Source organism: Herpailurus yagouaroundi, unplaced genomic scaffold, assembly GCF_014898765.1.
Source record: "Herpailurus yagouaroundi ecotype Mexico unplaced genomic scaffold, PumYag 67623, whole genome shotgun sequence".
NCBI lineage: Eukaryota > Metazoa > Chordata > Mammalia > Carnivora > Felidae > Herpailurus > Herpailurus yagouaroundi.
Window position 1 is genome coordinate 6,463,537 of NW_024420424.1, and position 19,416 is coordinate 6,482,952.

A 19,416-nucleotide genomic window follows, 5' to 3' on the forward strand; every position below is an offset into this window, starting at 1 on the left:
CCAGAACTATACATTCGTGTATGAACATACATGCATGTGAAAAAGTTGGGGTAGGGGGTGCCTGGGTGGCTCAGTTGGTTGAACGTCTGACTTCAGCTCAGGTCATGATCTCACAGCTCGTGAGTTTGAGCCCCACGTCAGGCTCTGTGCTAACCGCTCAGAGCCTGGAGCCTGCTTCAGATTCTGTGTCTCCCTCTCTCTCTGCCACTAACCCACTTGCATTCTGTCTCTGTCTCTCTCAAAAACAAATAAACATTAAAAAAAGTTTTTAAAAAAAGTGGGGGTAGGACTGGACAGGGAGTTTGGGAAAAGGGTAACTTAAACTTTTTGATTTATATCCTTCTGCATTAAATTTTTTTATTTTTTAATTTTTTTTTTTTGAGAGAGAGAGAAAGACAGACACAGCATGAGTGGGGGAGGGGCAGAGAGGGAGACACAGAATCCAAAGCAGGCTCCAGGCACAGAGCCCAACACAGGGCTTGAACTCACAAACAGCAAGATCATGACCTGAGCCAAAGTCGGATGCTTAACTGACTGAGCTACGCAGGTGCCCCTCCCCCAAATTTTTTAATGTTTATTTATTTTTGAGGGGGGGGAGAGAGAGAGAGAGAGAGAATGAGCAGGGGAAGGGCAGAGAGAGAGGCAGACAGAGAATCCAAAGCAGGCTCCAAGCTCCAGGCTCCAAGCTGTCAGCACAGAGTCTGATACAGGGCTCGAACTCACCAACTGTGAGATCATGACTTGAGCTGAAGTTGGATGTTTAACTGAATGAGCCACCCAGGCACCCCTCCTCCTGCATTTTTTATATAAGAATGTTTCCATATATTACTTGTGTTATTTAATAGAAGAGGGGAGAAGGCATTCTGAAATAGAAAAGACTAATGTGAGAAAAGTTCTGCAGGTAAGGCAAATATGGGGGTCAGTAGCAGAAAACTATGTCAAAGTGGTGCATTAGGGGATGGTTCCACCAGTGATGTTCAGGATGGACTACAGAAGGAAGTGCCTGGAGCTATTGCTGTATTTTAGACATGAGAGATTGAGCACCTGGCTTAGTGATTGAGCCTGGCTTAGGCTGGCAACGCTGGTAAAGAGTATAAGTAACATTTCAAAGGAAGTATCAACAGAAACTAGTGTATGGTGTCACTGAAGCATCTCATGGATTAGGTAAATGGCTTTTTAGTAACACACAAAGACCAAAGTCCTTCCCACACAGCATGCTAATTGTTCTTTAAGGAATCAGATATGGATAATCAGTGATAAGGAAAACAATAGGTCATATGATTTTTTTTAGCACTTGAAAGCAAGAAACAAAATGTATATGAAGAATTAGAAGTTACTACATACCACCACCCCAACAACTATGTAAATCAATTACCTGAGAAGCAATAGATCTAGCTGTTTTACTGTTGTCTCCAGTCATCAGAACTACTTCTAAGCCCATGGATTTCAAAATATGGACAGCCAATTCTGCTTCAGGCTTCACTGTATCAGCAATAGCAATCAAGCCACACAGCTCATCTAATAAAGGAGCACCAGAAAATAAGAGAGTTTGGAATATGGTGAAAGCATAATAATATTCTAACTTAAAATTTGAGAAAGAAATTAATTTTGTTAAGTAAAATTGTTCAGGGCTTAGCTTAACTCAAAATGTCTCCAAGCCCACACAGACTGTATTCCACCAAACTTGCAACAAACTTCCATATTTAGGTGTGAAAATTTCAGAGTGACATAGGGATTATTAATGAAGGTAGTAATATGAAATGAAAGTAGAATAGAAAATGAAAAGAGAGACCTTATTGGATAGTAAAAGACTCTTTCTTTCCTTTGAGAAGTACTGGCCAATAGCCCCCAAACACTTTAGTTCATTTAAAGGCAAATGAAACTGAAAACTAATACTTTTTTTTTTCTTTTTAAGGTGAAAGGGGAGAATTGAGACAAACTGCCATTTTATAACTGGGGGAAGGAAATCACTGCAAGTAATTATTTTATTTATTTTATTTTCTTTTAAAAACAAAAGTAAACAGTATTTTATGCTTCTTCCTAGACTTAGTTAAGGTCATAGTTAAGATACTGCCTTCATACTTAGCAAGGATTATAAATGTTGACTAATTAATCTTACAGCTAGAAATTTTCCTTAAGAAATAATTTAACAAAAGAAAGCAACTAAAACCTCAAAGATGTTCATCGTAGTGTTATGTATAATAACGAAATATTAGGAATAGCTTAAATTTCCAACAAGGAAATGATTTAATTATAGTATATAATAAATTATACATAATTAAAATTGGAAAATATTTATGAATACAGCAAATGAAAAAGAAAAAGAAAACAGTATGTGTACAAGGAATTTTAACTTTTATTCAACTTTATTGAGGTAAAATATATATGCAAAATAACCTATTTAAAAATGGTATATATGTACTAATGTTATAATTCTGTACATATATATTACACACACACATACACACACCAAAAACCAGAAATGGAATACATGCAATTAAAATGGACACTGAGTTAGGATGATAAGATTATAGATATTATTGTATTTTGCTATTACTCTAATGCTATGTTATTTTTAGGTCTTAAAAAATCCTTGATTATTTTTTTAAAACATAGGTTAGACTATAGAGGAAATTAATAAAGCCAGGTAAATGCATGAGAATTCTAAATTAATCAGTAACAATTATGTATTGCTAACATTTTCACTTTTCATTTAGGCTGCTTCTGAATAACCCTCAAGTTCAGAAGTCTCTCAAAAATATACGTAAAATAACTGAGATCACAAAATTGAGTCATCATGTACTTAGGAAAATCTTACCATCAACGGCCACCAATACAGCAGTCCGACCTTTTCTCTCATGTTCAGTCATGGAATCATCTACATCATTATTAATAACAAAACCATTTCTAATCATCCATTCCCGGTTACCAATGAGGACTTTGTACTGTTGAGCATTAAGAGCATCTGAATAAAGTACAGAAATAGCATTCAGTGAGCTTGTTTATTATTTATAACATGCTATGAGGCACATTCTTCCTGTCTAACCTTACATAGTCGCTATGTTGTATATTTGGTAGACCACAGCCTACAACACTGATTTCCAAATTTTCAAGGAATATACTCTGCTCTTCCTTGCCTTTGGGCCTTTGCACATATTGCTGCCTCCACCTGGAAAGTCCTTACCCCTCCTCTCCAATTATCAAATTCCATCATATTCTTCAAGAGCCAGTTCAAATGTTACTTTCTTGGGGCACCTGGGTGGCTCAGTTAAGCGTCCAACTTCGGCTCAGGTCATGATCTCACGGTTCGTGGGTTCGAGCTCCAGCTCTGTGCTGACAGCTCAGAGCCTGGAGATTACTTCGGATTCTGTGTCTCCTTCTCTCTCTGCCCTTCCCCTGTTTACACTCTGTCTCTCTCTCTCTGTCTCTCAAAATAAAGAAACATTGGGGCGCCTGGGTGGTTCAGTCGGTTGAGCGTCTGACTTAGGCTCAAGTCATCATCTCACCGTTTGTGAGTTCGAGCCCTGCATTGGGCTCTGTGCTGACAGCTCGAAGCCTGGAGCCTGCTTCGGATTCTGTGTCTCCTTCTCTCTCTGCCCATCCCCCACTTATGCTCTGTCTCTCAAAAATAAATAAATAAATGTAAAAAAATAAACATTAAAAAAAATTTTAACGTTACTTTCTTGATGAAGACTTCCCTTTGATCTTCCACACAACTGAATTAAATTCAAAATATTTATTGTGCATCATCAGCTGAATATGGTTGTATGAAATCATACAACCATACTGATGTCTCATTTTAAACACGTGACCACTAACTTTATGCAAGTCCTTAGAGTTGTCTGGCAACTCTATACTTCCCTAGTCTATACATTCTCCATTCCTTCTCCTTCTAGAGGGCTATTTTATACCTTCTCTTCTCCCATTCTCATATATGGCCAAATATCTGCTTCCTACTTCAGAAAGAATTAAAAGCAATCACAAGAGAACTTCTACAAGCTCTCCTGCCACATCTAACCACCCACGGTGCCTGTGTACACATTAATCTACCTTCCCTTCTGTTAATATAAACTGCGCCTGCTCCTCTTTAAGGCCAACCTTTCCAGTTATGCACTAGACTTCCTTCCTTTGCTTATTCTAGAACATCTCCCCAACAATCCTCTCCTCTTCCTCTTGCATAATCTAATATTCTATCTTTGTTCCACACAGTCCTATCTTTAAAATAACAAAATCTCCCTTGATCTCACCTACCTCTTTACCACTGCCCCAATTTTCTGCTTCTACACACAGCAAAACTTCTTGGAAGTATTGTCTCTATTGACTATATTCAATTCGTATCTTCCCATTCTCTTGTGAACCCACTCCAGTAAAACTTTCATCTCTACTACTCCAAAGAATTGTTCACAGAGAACATCAGTGACCTTTACTTTAATAAACCTAATGGCTAATTCTTAGTCCTCATCTTACTTGGCCTGTTAGCAGCATCTAACAGAGGAGATCACTCCCTCATTCTTATAAGTTACCTCCTTACTCACCACTTCTTTTCAATCTTCTTTGCTGATCTCCCTGACCTCCTAACCTATAGTATTGCAGAGCTCAATCCTTAAAATATTTAAGTAATCTGTACACCCAGTGTGGGCCTCAAACTCATAACCCCAATCATATGGTCTTCTAACTGAGCCAGTCAGGCACCCTGGATTTTAAATTAAGTTTAAATACTCACATGTAACAAGTGGCTATCTTATTGAATGGCACAGATATTTAAGTGGATGACTCCCAAATCTGTCTCCAACCTAGTCTGTTTCCTTGAACTCCAGACTTGTGCAGCCAACTGCTTACCTGTTATTTCCATTTGTATGGCATTTCCACTTTAATATCTAATAGGTACTCATATTTAACATGTAAACAACTGATCTCCTGATCAGTTTTCCTCAATATTGCCTTTCCAATGGTCTTCTCCATTTTACTTAAATGGTAAGTTCATCCTTCTGGATCATTTAGGCCACAAACCTGGGCATAATTTTTGACTCCTGTTTCTCTCATACCCCATATTCAATCTGTGAGGAAATCTCAGCCAGCTCTCCCTTTAAGACACATTGAGTATATGACCACTCTTTATGACCTCTACTGTTATCACATTGGTCCAAACCACTATTATCTCTCACCTGGATATGGAAACACCCTACTACTCATCTCCCTGCTTCTGCCTTTCTCCCCATTACCCTAACAGTGTATTTTTATCAGGGCAGCCAGTGTAACACTTTTATAACATTAAGTCAGATTCTGTCATTCCCAGACACTAAACTCTCCAATGGTTTCCCATCTCAAGGGTAAACACCAAAATTCTTTCAATGTCCTTACACAATCTAGTCTTATACTACTCTCTAACCTCATCTCTTACCCCCTTCCCACTCATTTACTCTGCTCTAGGCACACTCTTCTCCTTGCTGTTCATCAAACTAGTTTAGCACATGAGGCTTCTGTACTTAACATCCCTCCTGCTTGGAATGCTCTTGTCACAGATATTCACATAGCTTTCTCTCTCCCCCTTGTCAGGTTTTTGGTCCAGCACCAACATCTCAATGAGGCCTACCCTGATCATCCTATATAAAATAGGATCCAATACTCACAGCATTTTCTATACCCCTTTACTTTATTTTCCTCTACAGCACTATCTCTATCAGACATACAATATTTTCTTATTTATCTGCTCACTGTTTTGTGTTGTCCCACCAGGAATATAAGATCCAAGAGACAGTGACTTTGTCACTGCTGATTCTTTAGTGTCTTGAACAGTGCTTCACAAAAGGTGTCAAATGAACAAAATTACTATGTGTCAATATGCTTGATACTGGAAGTTCACAGACAAATAATAAATTGTAGTTTGGTAGAATCAGGCAGGTAAATAAAGTATTATCATGCAGTGCGCCTAGTACAAAAACAGAGATTCAGTACAGTTACAACTCAAAAAGAAGAGCAAATATCTCTGCCTATTCATGTCAGTTAGCAAAGGCTTCACTGAAGAGAGATGTGAGCTGAGTCCTGAAAATAAGTTCATGAGGTAGATGCCACTGTGGACAAGGACATTACCCAGAGAAAACAGTAAATGAAACGACTTAATAAGCATGAAATGACACAATGTAAAAAGGAACTGTAAGTAGTTCCATATGAATGGAACACAGACTACATGGAGGTCAGTGGAAAAAGTCAAAATGGGTGGTGCAGGGAGGCAGGAGACATATCATGGGGAACAGACCCAGAAAGACTGGTCTTTGTCCCACAGGAGACAGACAGTAAAGCCAGGATCCTGAACAGAATTGCATGGATAGGGTTTAAGATACATGCATACCTCCAAAACATAAATTTTCTGAGGGGTGTGTACAGCTTTCATCATATACCTCCAAAGGTTCACGATTCAAAAATAAGTTACAAGCCCCTATAATAAAAGGCATTAGTCAGAAAGTTATATAATCATATTTGTGTGTTAGCAAAATCACTCAAGCACAAATGGGTAGGGAGGTGCTAGAACACTTAGGTGGGTATGTCATGTTTTGGGGCAGATGGATAGACCAACCAGAAACTCAGGAAAACAGGCTTTGGCTGAAGATGTGACTTTTGGAGTGGTAGGAGAAATATATAGGTGGCACAACAAGCAATAGACATGAATGAGATTGTACAGAGAGAGTATACAAAATGAGAAAAATAAAAAGAACAAAACCCTGAGGATACCCAACATTTGAGAGGAGAAAAGAGGAAACAGAGGAAGATTGGAAGCAACAGCCAGGTAGGTGAGAGGACAACCTAGAGAGAGAATGGTCATGAAATTAAAAGAAGAAAGAGCTTTAGGAAGGAAAAAGTGGTCAACATTCTCAAATGCCTTTGGCATTTGAGGTCATGCAGGATGTAGACTGAGAAGAGATCACTGGAGTGGGTACTAAATAGAGTCATCAATGCACTAAGAAAAAACAGTTTCGGTAGTATGGATGGGGCAGAAGGCAGGTTGTGCAATGAATAAGTGAATTCAGCAAACCTAGACTACTCTTTCTAGAAGCTTAGATATAAAGGAAAAGAGAGGATGCAATCTAGAAGGGATTACAGTGATATTGATGGAAGAAATGTTTATATGTTTAGGAGAAGGAGCTAGTACAGAGAGTTGGAAAATAAAGAAACAATGGGATGTAATCGAGTAAGGTTCCTGAAGAATCAAGAGAGGGTGGGATCTAGAGCGAAGATGATGGGATTCATTATGCAAGATGAGGGATACCTCTTCCCCTGAAAAAAGGGATCATTCTGGGCGAAAAGTTGAAAGAACAAATGACAGAACTGCAGGGATGATCACTGGGTGTTGTGTGTAAGCGATGAACCACGGGAATCTACCCCCAAAACCAAGAGCACCCTGTACACACTGTATGTTAGCCAACTTGACAATAAATTATATTAAAATAAAAATAAATTTTTTTCTATGTGAAAAATAAACCAGATAATTTGCTTAGGGAACTAGGAAGAAGGCCACAGTACCTTGTGAAAGACAGAAAAGGGTAAGAGTAGCTGTGCTAAGAAATGAAAGATAAAACAGATGAACATAAGGGAAGGGAAACAAAAATAACATAAAAACAGGGAGGGGGACAAAACATAACAGACTCTTAAATATGGAGAACAAACAGGGTTACTGAAGAGGTTGTGGGAGGGGGGATGGGTTAAATGGGTAAGGGACATTAAGGAATCTACTCCTGAAATCATTGTTGCACTATATGCTAATTTGGATGTAAATTAAAAAAATAAAATTAAAAAAAAGAAATGAAAGATAGCTGAACTAAGATGGAAGATCAGTTAAGGCTAGAATTCATCACTCTATATAACAGAATAAAGGAGAACAGTTGGGAAATGTTCTCAAGTAACAAGTGAAGTGATCAGGCCTATGGTAAAATTATTTGACGGAATGAAACCATGATGCCAATTTTTGTTTCTTATCTAACCGTTTAGGATTATAAAGTTAGACATCTGTTAATATCTGTCCCATAATTGGTACTGTGAAGAAAATTAGCTTGGTGGCTCAGTTGGTGAAGCATCTGACTCTTGATTTCGGCTCAGGTCATGATCTCATGGTTCGTGAGATCAAGCCTCATTCGGGCTCCCCACTGACACCACAAAGCCTGCTTGGGATTCTCTCTCCACCCCCCCACCCCTCCCCCTCTCATGCACATGCATGCTCTTTCTCTCTCAAAATAAATACATAAACTTAAAAAGAAAAGAAAAGAAGATGAGCTTACTTGAGAGCTGGGCATCAATAATCATGGAAGATGAAGTTGATGACTGTTCATTATTTGTGCCAATTTGAACCAGGGATGCATTTTTAATATTATTTTCCTCTATCCTCCAGTTATTCTTATGTAGCAAGCCTTCAATATTGATGACTTTACAGCTAATACCACAGCCTGGCACAACCTGGAAATCTACACAGGTACCCAAGGTTTCAGTGTCCAGCTCCTAACAAATAGAAACAGAAGGATTTCTTCTGCTGTTCTAATAATTCAAAGTCATCAATAGCATGATCAAAGACTTCTCCTGGTTAATTCTAAATGTTTACACATATACTACATGCCTGTTTAATTCTAAATGTTTAGAACAAAACCTCCGAATTGTTTACTTTAACACCACTCTCTAAAATTTATACCAAGTTTAGAGAAAGAAAACAAAAGTTTTACCAATATTCTCTGTCCTTTCCAATAGAAAATTACAAGTTAAATATTTAATTCCATTGTCAAGTCAGATTTTCTATTCAGTACAGGGCAAAGGGTAACAAAGAACAGGGTCTTTAGTTACCAGAATGCCTTGCTAGTATGATTCTGTGTCCTTAGTAAGCCAAAGAATTTTGGTGGTCATCATTGTTTCCTGTCTTTTTATATCTTCATCCTCTCTGTTGTTTGGTTGGGGTGTAAAGAAGCCAGGTCAGTAATAGTAAATTGGTAAAAAGGAAAGAAAAAATAAAGAAATGGCAACACCAATGGTAGCAATTGCCACATCATAACTGTAAAATTATGTGAGATAATTTACAAAGAACTTATGCAAATCAATGAAAAAAAGGTAAACAATCCTATGAAAAAATAGGCAAAGGATACAAACAGGTCACAGAAAAAGAAATTCAAATGACCAATGAAAAGATGCTCAACCTTATTCATAATTATGGGAAAGCAAAGCAAACCAACAATAAGTAAATATTTTTTATTTATTAAATTGGAAAAAATAAAGTCATAACGTGGGGAAATGAGCACTAATAATTTTTGGTGAAGGTATAGACTCGTACAACCCCTCATGTGGGTATTAGTAATATTTGTTATGGGGGCACTGGTAATATTCACCAAAATTTAACTGCATGTATCCTTTGACTTAGCAATTGCATTGACAGGCATTTAACATAAAGATAAACTTGCAAAAGCTAACATGAATGTTAACTGTACATTGTAGGAAACAAAAACCCAATTATACAGTAGAATATAATATAGCCATTAAACATAATGAGGCAGATTTATATGTCTTAATATGGAAAAATCACTTAATAAAATAAAAAAAAACAAAGTACCAAAGATTGGTCACTGTGAACTTTCTATGTAAAATCTAAAAAGGAATATAGTATGTGAATTGTATCTGTATAAAGCTGCTACAGTAGTACCCCCACCCACCCACAGTTTCACTTTCCTTGGTTTCAGTTACCCGTGGTCAACTATGGTCTGGAAGCAGATGATCTTCTTTCAGACATAGCATCAGGAGGCCAATTATAGCCTAATGCTGTGTTGCAATGCCTACATCATTCACCTCACTTCACCGCATCACATAGGCATTTTATCACCTCACATCATCACAGGAAGGGGGAGTACAGTACAATAAGTTATTGAGAGAGAGAGACAGAGAGACAGAGACAGAGAGAGGGAGGGAGAGAGGGAGGGAAACTACATTCACATAACTTTTATTACAGTTATATAATTATTCTATTGTTGTTAATCTCTTACTGTGACTAATTTATAAATTAAACTTTGTCATGTATAGAAGAAAACATGGTATATACAGGGTTCAGTACTCTGCAGTTTCAAGCATCCACTCAAGGTCTTGGAACATATCCCCTGCAGATAAGGGGAGACCACTGTATTTTAAAAGAATATTAACAGGTTAACACTTGTTAAATTTTGGAGAGGAATTATGAAAAGGGGCAGAGAATGAGGCTTTCCTTTTTCATTATGTAACTCTCTGAACTACCTGAATTTCCTACCATAAATATGCATTCTACTTTAATTTTTTAGTCCAACAGGAGTTATTTGTGTGATAAAATTATAGTTAATTTCTGTTTTCATCTTTATACTCTTCTGTATGAAGAAACTAAGACATATTGTAAAATACAATGAGAAAATACAAGTCTCTCTATCCTCCTACCAACTATATATGTAAATCATAGTCAAAAGCCAGTTTGGATTTGGTCTGGGTGATTCCTGTAGAAGATGACTACATTAATAAGCAAAAGAAAAATTGTACCTGTTTGCAGTACTTCGTTATGGCTGCTCCTAGAGGGTGTTCACTGTTACTTTCAGCAGTTCCCACGATGGCCAGGATCTTATTACGTGATATTCTGTTACTTTCAACTAGAACCTTTACTTGATTCACTATAGGAGTTCCATGGGTAATGGTTCCAGTCTTATCAAACACCACTACCTTTACCTGTAGGAAAATTAAAATACACTGCACCTATCTGACTTGATAATCCTTAATATCACGTTTCTAGAAATGAGAAAAAGGTTTACTTTGACATATTAATATTTTGTTTCTTAATAAATTGACCTTTGACTTAATTGGAGTTAAACTCTCTTTAGGTGAACAAAAGTAAGGAATAATAAGGGAAAAATACTCTTAGTTACATCTAATAGCCCTTCTGTGCAAATATTCAACTATACTGCGAATATACGTTAAACAACTAGAAATAATTGTTAAGAGTTGACTGTTAATAAGTAATTAAGAGATGACTCCGTGCCTCCAGGGAGGGAAGGGCTTTCAATACTAATGAATTATAGAACTGTAGTGACAATCTGGGCAGTAGTCATAGAATTACAAGAGAAAGGTAAGTAATTAAGTTGGAAACGAGCACCAGACAAGACCTGCTGGTTTGCTTTGACTTTATTGGGTCCTGATGAGAAGCTTGGTCTGAGAATAGACAGCTCAGGGAAACAATGAGGGAAACTGAGACCAGACAGGGAAAAGGAAGAATCTGGAATTAGAGAACACAGTCACCCCACAGTAATTTTGGAATATGAACCTTGAAAAATGAATAGCTTGAGGAACCAAGATGAAAAGAGATATGACAACTAAATACAAAGCATAATTCTGAACAAGAGAAAAAATAGCTATAAAGAATATTACTGAAACAACTGAGAAACTGGAAGATGGACTATAGGTTAGATAACAGTATTATATCAATGCCAATTTCTTGATTTTGATATCTGTACTGTGATCATTTAAGAGAATGTCCTTGTTCTTAGGAAAGGAGCCTGATATCTGCAGTAAAGCGTATATAGTTCTTTATACTATTCTTTCAATTCTTCTTTAAATTTGAAATTATATCAAAGTAAATAAAAAATTACTATAAAAATTAATACATTGTATTGACTGGGTAGATGAGGTTCCAAATCTGTTCTAAGCTGTGTTCTGTGTTTACTACATGTATCTGTATAATAAGAACATATTAGAAGGAACACAGTTTTTAGTTTAAGTCAAGTAGCCTTGATTGAAATTGTTAAGGAAATCCTAATATGAGAGAGATGAGGGAAAAGATTATATTCCTGAAGTCATGGCTGCAAACTATCAACAACTGGCAAAGGCAAAGAAACTTCAATGCAACTATAAGCACTATCTCACACTGAAGAACACAAACACGGAGTCACATATAAAATAGCATTAATAGACTTGGGCAAATTTTCCTGGGCAAATATTCCTTCAGTCTTCCTGTCTTAAAGACATTTCTAGTCTGAAATGGGAAAGGACTCCAAGTTTTCCACATCAGGGTCTTCTCTAAGACAGTAGGCCTAAAGTGGTTTTAGAGATTGTATAGAACTAAGGCCAATCTAGAACAGAACCAAAATAACACCTTTCCTATCTCAACCCTCAGGATAGTCCCAGAAGAGGCTCAGCTTATGGACCATATGCAAATAATTTAGGATTCTGTTTCTCGATAGGGGTGCTATTGTCAGTTTAGATGGGACGATTCTTAGTTCTGGGAACTATCTTACCTTATGAGCCATCTCCAGTGGCTCGCCACCTTTGATTAATATGCCATTTTGAGCACCTACTCCTGTACCCACCATCACAGCAGTTGGAGTGGCTAGTCCCAGTGAACAGGGGCACGCAATACACAGAACTGTGATAGAGGCTTGGAAAGCAAAGCGTATTATCGTTTCTGTTCGAGAGATACTTCTGTTATATCCCTTTAGAAGAAAGGCATGAATTTTGGTTATTGATCTAGAGCTGTATAAAACAAAAGGAACAAAGCTTAACTCTATTTAAATAAAACCACAATTTTCAAATCACACATAATCCTACTTAGCTACCAACATATACATTTTGGTTACTAGTAAGAAAACACTCATTTTGTTCTTGTATGAATAAAAGAAATTGTGATACTACATGTAAACAAGTCATAGTCCTAAAATCAGGATTTCAATTTTGCTGGTTCCAGAGTTATAAACTATGTAGTCAATCTGAAGAACATGAAAGTCAGCTTTCTTTCCTCCATATTGAGAATGAGTGTTTTTATTAGGGATTTTCAAAAAAGAGCTGGGACCTAATTCTCAGCAAATTTGATCCTGCACAAAGAGAAATCTGAATCTGTGTATACTAAGACCATAAATCTCCCTTTCACTCTATACTTTAAAGACAATGGAAAAAATCACCCAGCATACAATGGGAGCTTAATCCTATTTCAGTAAAATTCTTTTGAACATTAACAGTGTGAACTGAGTATATTGGGTGGTATAGCTCTTAGCAACACTGAATATTTGCTTGTGTGAGTAAATACAATTGAGAGTATTAGGGGAAAACTCCTAAAATTCCTAAGATATACACATTCCAAAATACTTCCCAGCAATCCTCTTGTTCATTGAGCAATTAACCAATGTGAATCATTTTTTTAAATTTTATATTATACTAATGACCATATCATGAAGTAGATACATAGTGTTTATGATTCTACCTGTTCTTTTTTTTTTTTACATTCATAATTTTTATCTCAAAACAAAGAACCACGGTAACATTATAATATAAAATCTATTTGGAAATATTCAGAATCTGGTCACTGAGAAATGGGAATACTTCCACACTGCATTACTGCCAACCCACTGTTTTTGAGGAGCCAAAAGCACAAGTGCAATTAGAAGTCACATGTTCCAACAAAGCCCCATTCCATAGCTCTGTGAGTTTTTATCCCAAGGCTGAATGACATGAGAACTGGTAACTAAAATAATGCCATAGGCAAGGGTTTGGCTCAAGGGCTTGAAGTGTGTAAGCATCAAGGAGAGAAAGGGAGATCCAGGAATACATGAAAAAGGGAAGAGACTATAAGTGCCATGGGGTCCAATTTCCATTTATAAAAATACTGGGAAACTAGATGATTTGTGGGGGTGCCCTTGACCTATGGCAAACGTAAATCCCTCCATCTCATCTAACTCTCTGAAATGCTCCAGAGCTAGAAGTCTTCAGTTTCTTATCCCCTTAAAAGAAAGCCCCCATTTCCCCCAAAACCCCCAACCAGCACCCCCAAGAAGCCACATGTCCTGATCTCACACTCTTCTGTCCTATTTCCACCATCTGGGTCTAGACTAAGGCAGAGTCCTCCACCCTCTTTCTCAAGATTTAAGGAGTTCTCAACTCTCCAATAAGGCAAAGTAGCCAGATGAGACTGAACACCGAAGTTTGGAAAAAATCCATAGATGCAAACTCCACCCAGCAGAAGCAGTGTAATATTTATATACAGAGATGATGTTTAACACATTCTATCTAATGGGGGACTGTAGAAACAGAGGAAACAAGTTACAAGGGGACGGTGCACATTCATACTCTCAAGTGTGGGCTACACTGCACATTTACTCATACTATCTCAAATGTATGGGCCCCTAAGGGCATTTAACCTAATACAATGGAAACATAGTAATAAGGGTAACTTGACATGGTAATGGATGAATGAGCATGTGATGACGCTAATGCAACAACATATTTCAAATAGATAATCGTTCAGGAAAAATCCTCTCCCAGGGTTGGGGTTACAAAATCAAAGTTAGCTATGAACATTCTCTTCTGAATTATTTTAAAGTTATGGCTTATAACAAAAGAAAAATCCACATCAATAAGAGAAAGTATGAGAAGCATATCATCATTTCAATAGATACAGAAAAAGCATTTGACAAAGTACAACATGCATTCATGATAAAAATCCTCAACACAGTAGATTTATAGGGAACATACTTAAACATAATGAAGGCCATTTATGAAAAACCCACAGATAACATCCTCAATGGAGAAAACCTGAGAGCTTTTCCCCAAAGGCCACGAACAAGACAAGAATGTCCACTCTCACCACTTTATTCAACATAGTACTATAAGTTCTAGCCACAGCAATTAGACCACAAAAAGAAAGAAAAAGGCATCCAAATTGGTAAGGAAGAAGTAAAATGTTCACAACATGCACATGACATGATATTATATATAGAAAACTTGAAAGACTCCACCAAAAAAAATGCTAGAACCGATAAACAAGTTCTGTAAAGTTGCAGGATACAAAATCAATCTACAAATTACTGCTGCAGTTCTATACACAAATAATGAAGAAGCAGAAATAAAAATTAAGACAACAATCCCATTTACAATTTCATGAAACTAACAGAATACTTAAGAATAAACCTAACCAAAGAGGTAAAAGACCTGTACTCTGAAAATTGTAAAACATTGATGAAAGAAATTGAAGACGACAAAAAGAAATGGAAAAATATTCCATGCTCATGCATTGGAAAAACAAATATTATTAAAATGTCTGTATTACCCAAAGCAATCTACAGATTTAATATAATCCCTATCAAAATACCAGCAGCATTTTTCACAGAACTAGAACAAACAGTCCTAAAATTTGTATGGAAACACAAAAGACTCCGAATAGCCAAAGTAATCTTGAAAAAGAAAGCAAAGCTGGAGGTGTCAAAATTCCAGATTTCAAGTTCTATCACAAAGCTGTAGGAATCAAAACAGTATAGTAACTGCATAAAAATAGACACAGATCAACAGAAAAGAATAGAAAACCCAGAAATAAACCCACAATTATACAGTCAATAAATTTTTTTTAATGTTTTTATTTTTGAGACAGAGAGAGACAGAACATGAGCGGGGAAGGGGCAGAGAGAGAGGGAGACACAGAATCTGAAGCAGGCTCCAGGCTCTGAGCTGTCAGCACAGAGCCTGACGCGGGGCTCAAACTCACAGACTATAAGATCATGACCTGAGCTGAAGTCGGACGCTTAACCAACTGAGCCACCCAGGCACCCCAGTCAATAAATCTTAAACAAAGCAAGAAGATATAGTCAATGGAAAAAAGACAGTCTCCTCAACAAACGGTATTGGGAACACTGGACAATTACATGCAAAAGAAGGAAATTGGACCACTTTCTTACACCATACAAAAAATTAAATTAAAAGTGGATTAAAGACTTAAATCTGAGACATGAAACCATAAAAATCCTAGAAGAGAACACAGGCAGTAACTTCAATGACATCGGTCATAGCAACTTTTTTTTTGATAGGTCTCCTGAGGCAAGGGAAACCAAAGGAACAATAAGCTATTGGGACTACATCAAAATAGAAAGTTTCTGAACAGAGAAAGAAACAATCAACAGAATTAAAAGGAAACCTATGGAATGGGAGAAGATATTTTCAAGGACATATATCCTTTGATAAAAGGCTAGTATTCAAAATCTATAACGGCTTATCAAACTCAACACCCAAAAAACAAATAATCCAATTACAAAATGGGCAGAAGACATGAACAGACGTTTCTCCAAAAAAGACATACATATGGCCAAGACACATGAAAAGATGCACATCATCACTTACCATCAGGGACATGCAAATCAAAACGACAATGAAATATCAACTCACACCTGTCAGAATGGCTAAAATCAACAACATGAGAAACAACAGATGTTGGCAAGGATGCGGAGCAAAAGGAAACCTCTTGAACTGTTGGTGGGAACTGATGGAGCCACTCTGGAAAACAGTATAGAGGTTACTCAAAAAGTTAAAAGTAGAAGTACCCTATGATCCAGCAATTGCACTACTGAGTATTTACTCAAATACAAAAACAATAATTCAAAGGGATACATGCACCAGTATGTTTATAGCAGCATTACTTACAATAGGCAAGATACGGAAGCAGCACAACTCTCCATTGATTGATGAATGGATAAAGAAGATGTGGTATATATTTATAATGGAATATTACTTCAGCCATAAAAAAGAATAAAATATTGCCATTTGCAATCACATAGATGGAGCCAGACATTATAATGCTAAGCAAAATAAGTCAGAGAAAGACAAATATCATATGATTTCACTCACGTGGAATTTAAGAAACAAAACAAATGAACAAAGGGAAAAAATAGAAAGAAACAAGTCAATAAACAGACTCTTAACTACAGGGAACAAACTGATGGTTACCAGAGGGGAGGTGGTTGGGGGGATGGATTAAATAGGTGATGGGGATTAAGGAGTGCACATGTCATGATGAGAACCAGGTAATGGATGGAATTATTGAATCACTATATTGTACACCTGGAACTAATATAACACTGTATGTTAACTAACTGGGATTAAAATTAAAACTTAAAAAATTAAAATCAACAATTAAAATCTCTTGGGAAAGGAGTTAAGATGGTGAAGTAGGGGGACGCTAAGCTTGCCTCTTCCCTAAAACACAGCTAGATAAATATCATACCATTCCAAACAATGAAGAAATTGATCTGAGGACTGAGAGAACAAAACTGCACATCTACAGGTAGAAAAACGACCACCTCATGGAAGGTAGGAGCTGCAGGGGTTGATTTGAGGGAGAAAAGAACTGTGGGTGCTGTGGAAGGGAAGGAGCCCTGATTACAGAAAGAGGGGCAAGAGAGAGAGGGCAAGAGTGAAGGCAGGGGACTGCACAAGTAAAACTTTTCCCCAAAACCAGTGACTAAGAAAAGAAGAGGGGCTGACTGTCGTAAGTTTTATAAGCAGTAAAATGCAAAGTCTGAAGTTTTAGAAGTCCATACTGTTGCTGGAATCGTGCCTGTTGGGCTCAGTGGTGTTCCAGTGGGGAGGGAGGGTGGAGACCTGGGAGCAGGCAGCATGGTCTGAGGGATCCCCTTGGTCACATGGGTAGAAACAATTACCCTTCTTGGAGTGCATTTGGGAGTGGTGGCATGGCCTCTCCAGGGATAAGAGAATTAGCACCGGTAATGTGATGCCCTGTTCTCATAGGAACAAAGATACTGGCTGAAGGCAGCAAACCCCAGTGCTGGCTATGTGCTACACTTTACCATAAACTCCAAACTACTGCAAGATAGTGCAAGAACTTTTATGGGACAAACCGACAAATGGCAAAAGTATGGTGAGACCCTCCCCCAGAGGATCAGTGCAGGTCCGAGTCATGCGGGTCCCTAAAATTTAAAGTTTTGAAACCCAGCTGCATGCCTGATAAAACACACAAGTACTGAGCCACCTGGCAGGCAGGCAGCTCAGATATAGGTAGGGTGAAGGCAGAAATCTGACGGAAGCCAGGGACAGAAAAGGGGTGATTTTTTGGTCTTCTGTGAGGGCTACCTGAAGACTGGCCTGCAGGAACTCCCCACTATGGGGAAGAGAGGTCCATCACCATTCCCCTCTCCCCCAGCCCACCCATCAGCACTGACTGACTTCAGTGAGCAGCACAGCATACCCCAGTGGAGACCAGAGCTGCTTATATCAAACCCCGTCCCCCTGCATTCTGCAGGTGCCTCTCCTCTAGGGCAAGTCCTCTTGAATATAAGCCCTGCAGGCTCCTCCTCAAGAAGACCAGCACAAACCCTTTTTACTCACCAAGGCTACTGATTATAGAGTGCTGCAACACTTCAGCTCTAGGGGAAATAGGATCTGGCCTGTTTTTGTTTTTTTTTTCATCAGGCTTGTTTTAACAAAGAGACTGAGACACACCTAGTCAAAATTTGCCACACAGTAGACAAGGTCCAAACAACCCCCACTGCAGGCAAGGAGAAATTCTGCAGAGGACTGACCTAAAGATAGGAGCAGCCAAAACACAACAGCACAGTACATATAGGATGCTTTTATTTTTCTGGACCTCTTATTAATATAGCCTTTTCTCTCAGGAGCAGGAATATAACAGGCTTTCCTAACAATCGCACAAAAAAACAGTGACCTAGACAAAATGACAAGATGGAGGAATTAACCCCAAAAGAAAGAAAAGGAAGAAGTAATGACCAGGTTTTTAATCAATACAGATATAAGTAAGATATCTGAACCAGAATTTAAAATAACAATTATAAAGATACCAGCCAGGTTTCAGAAAAGCATAGAAGACACTAGAGAAGAAGACACTAGAGAATTCCTTACTGCATAGAAGACACTAGAGAATTCCTAACTGCAGAGATAAAAGAACTAAAAACTCATCAGGCCAAAATCAAAAATGCTATACCAAGATGCAAATCTACTTGATGCCATAACAATCAGGATGGACAAAGCAGAGTAACGAATCACATATAAAAGCTAAAATTACTGAAAATAACAAAGCTGAAAAGAGGGGGGAGAGAATGGTACTGAATCACAATTGCAGACTTAGGGAACTCAGCCTAAACTGTAATAACATAAAGCATAATAACATTCACATCATAGCTGTCCCAAAAAAAGAAGAGAGAGAAAAAGGGGCAGGAAGTTTATTTGAGCAAGTTACAGCTGAAAACTTCCCTAATCTTGGGAAGGAAACAGACATCAAAATCCAAGAAGCACAGAGAATTCCCATTACATTCAACAAAAGCCAGTCATCGTCAAGACCTTAGTCAAATTTACAAAATACGCAGACAAGGAAAGAATCCTGAAAACAAAAAGTCATTAATCTACAAGGGAAGACAGACCAGGTTCACAGCAGATCTCTCCACAGAAACTTGGCAGGCCAGAAAGAAGTGGCAAGATATACTCAACGTGCTGAGTGGAAACAATATGCAACCAAGAATACTCTATCCAAGAAGGCTGTCATTCAAAATAGAAGAACAGATAAAGAGTTTCCCAGACAAAAACTAAAAGATCTCATGACAACTGAACCAGACAATCAAGAAATATTAAAGGGGAAAAAAAGACCAAAAGCAACAA

General features: G+C 37.7%; 1 protein-coding gene across 4 annotated transcripts in view; it reads right to left on the reverse strand.

The window, feature by feature from the left end:
• ATP7A (ATPase copper transporting alpha) overlaps positions 1-19,416 on the reverse strand; it is a 71,226-nt gene that overhangs the window by 15,417 nt on the left and 36,393 nt on the right. For 2 of the 4 annotated variants that reach the window (XM_040467912.1, XM_040467909.1), the window contains 6 exons: positions 12,270-12,464; positions 10,525-10,707; positions 8,271-8,487; positions 6,350-6,436; positions 2,819-2,965; positions 1,376-1,518 (listed from right to left, as the gene is read on the reverse strand). In XM_040467912.1, coding sequence (XP_040323846.1) covers positions 1,376-1,518; positions 2,819-2,965; positions 6,350-6,436; positions 8,271-8,487; positions 10,525-10,707; positions 12,270-12,464 — 972 coding nt within the window. The remainder of the gene's footprint in view (positions 1-1,375; positions 1,519-2,818; positions 2,966-6,349; positions 6,437-8,270; positions 8,488-10,524; positions 10,708-12,269; positions 12,465-19,416) is intronic. The other 2 variants (XM_040467911.1, XM_040467910.1) reach the window with 2 other exon arrangements.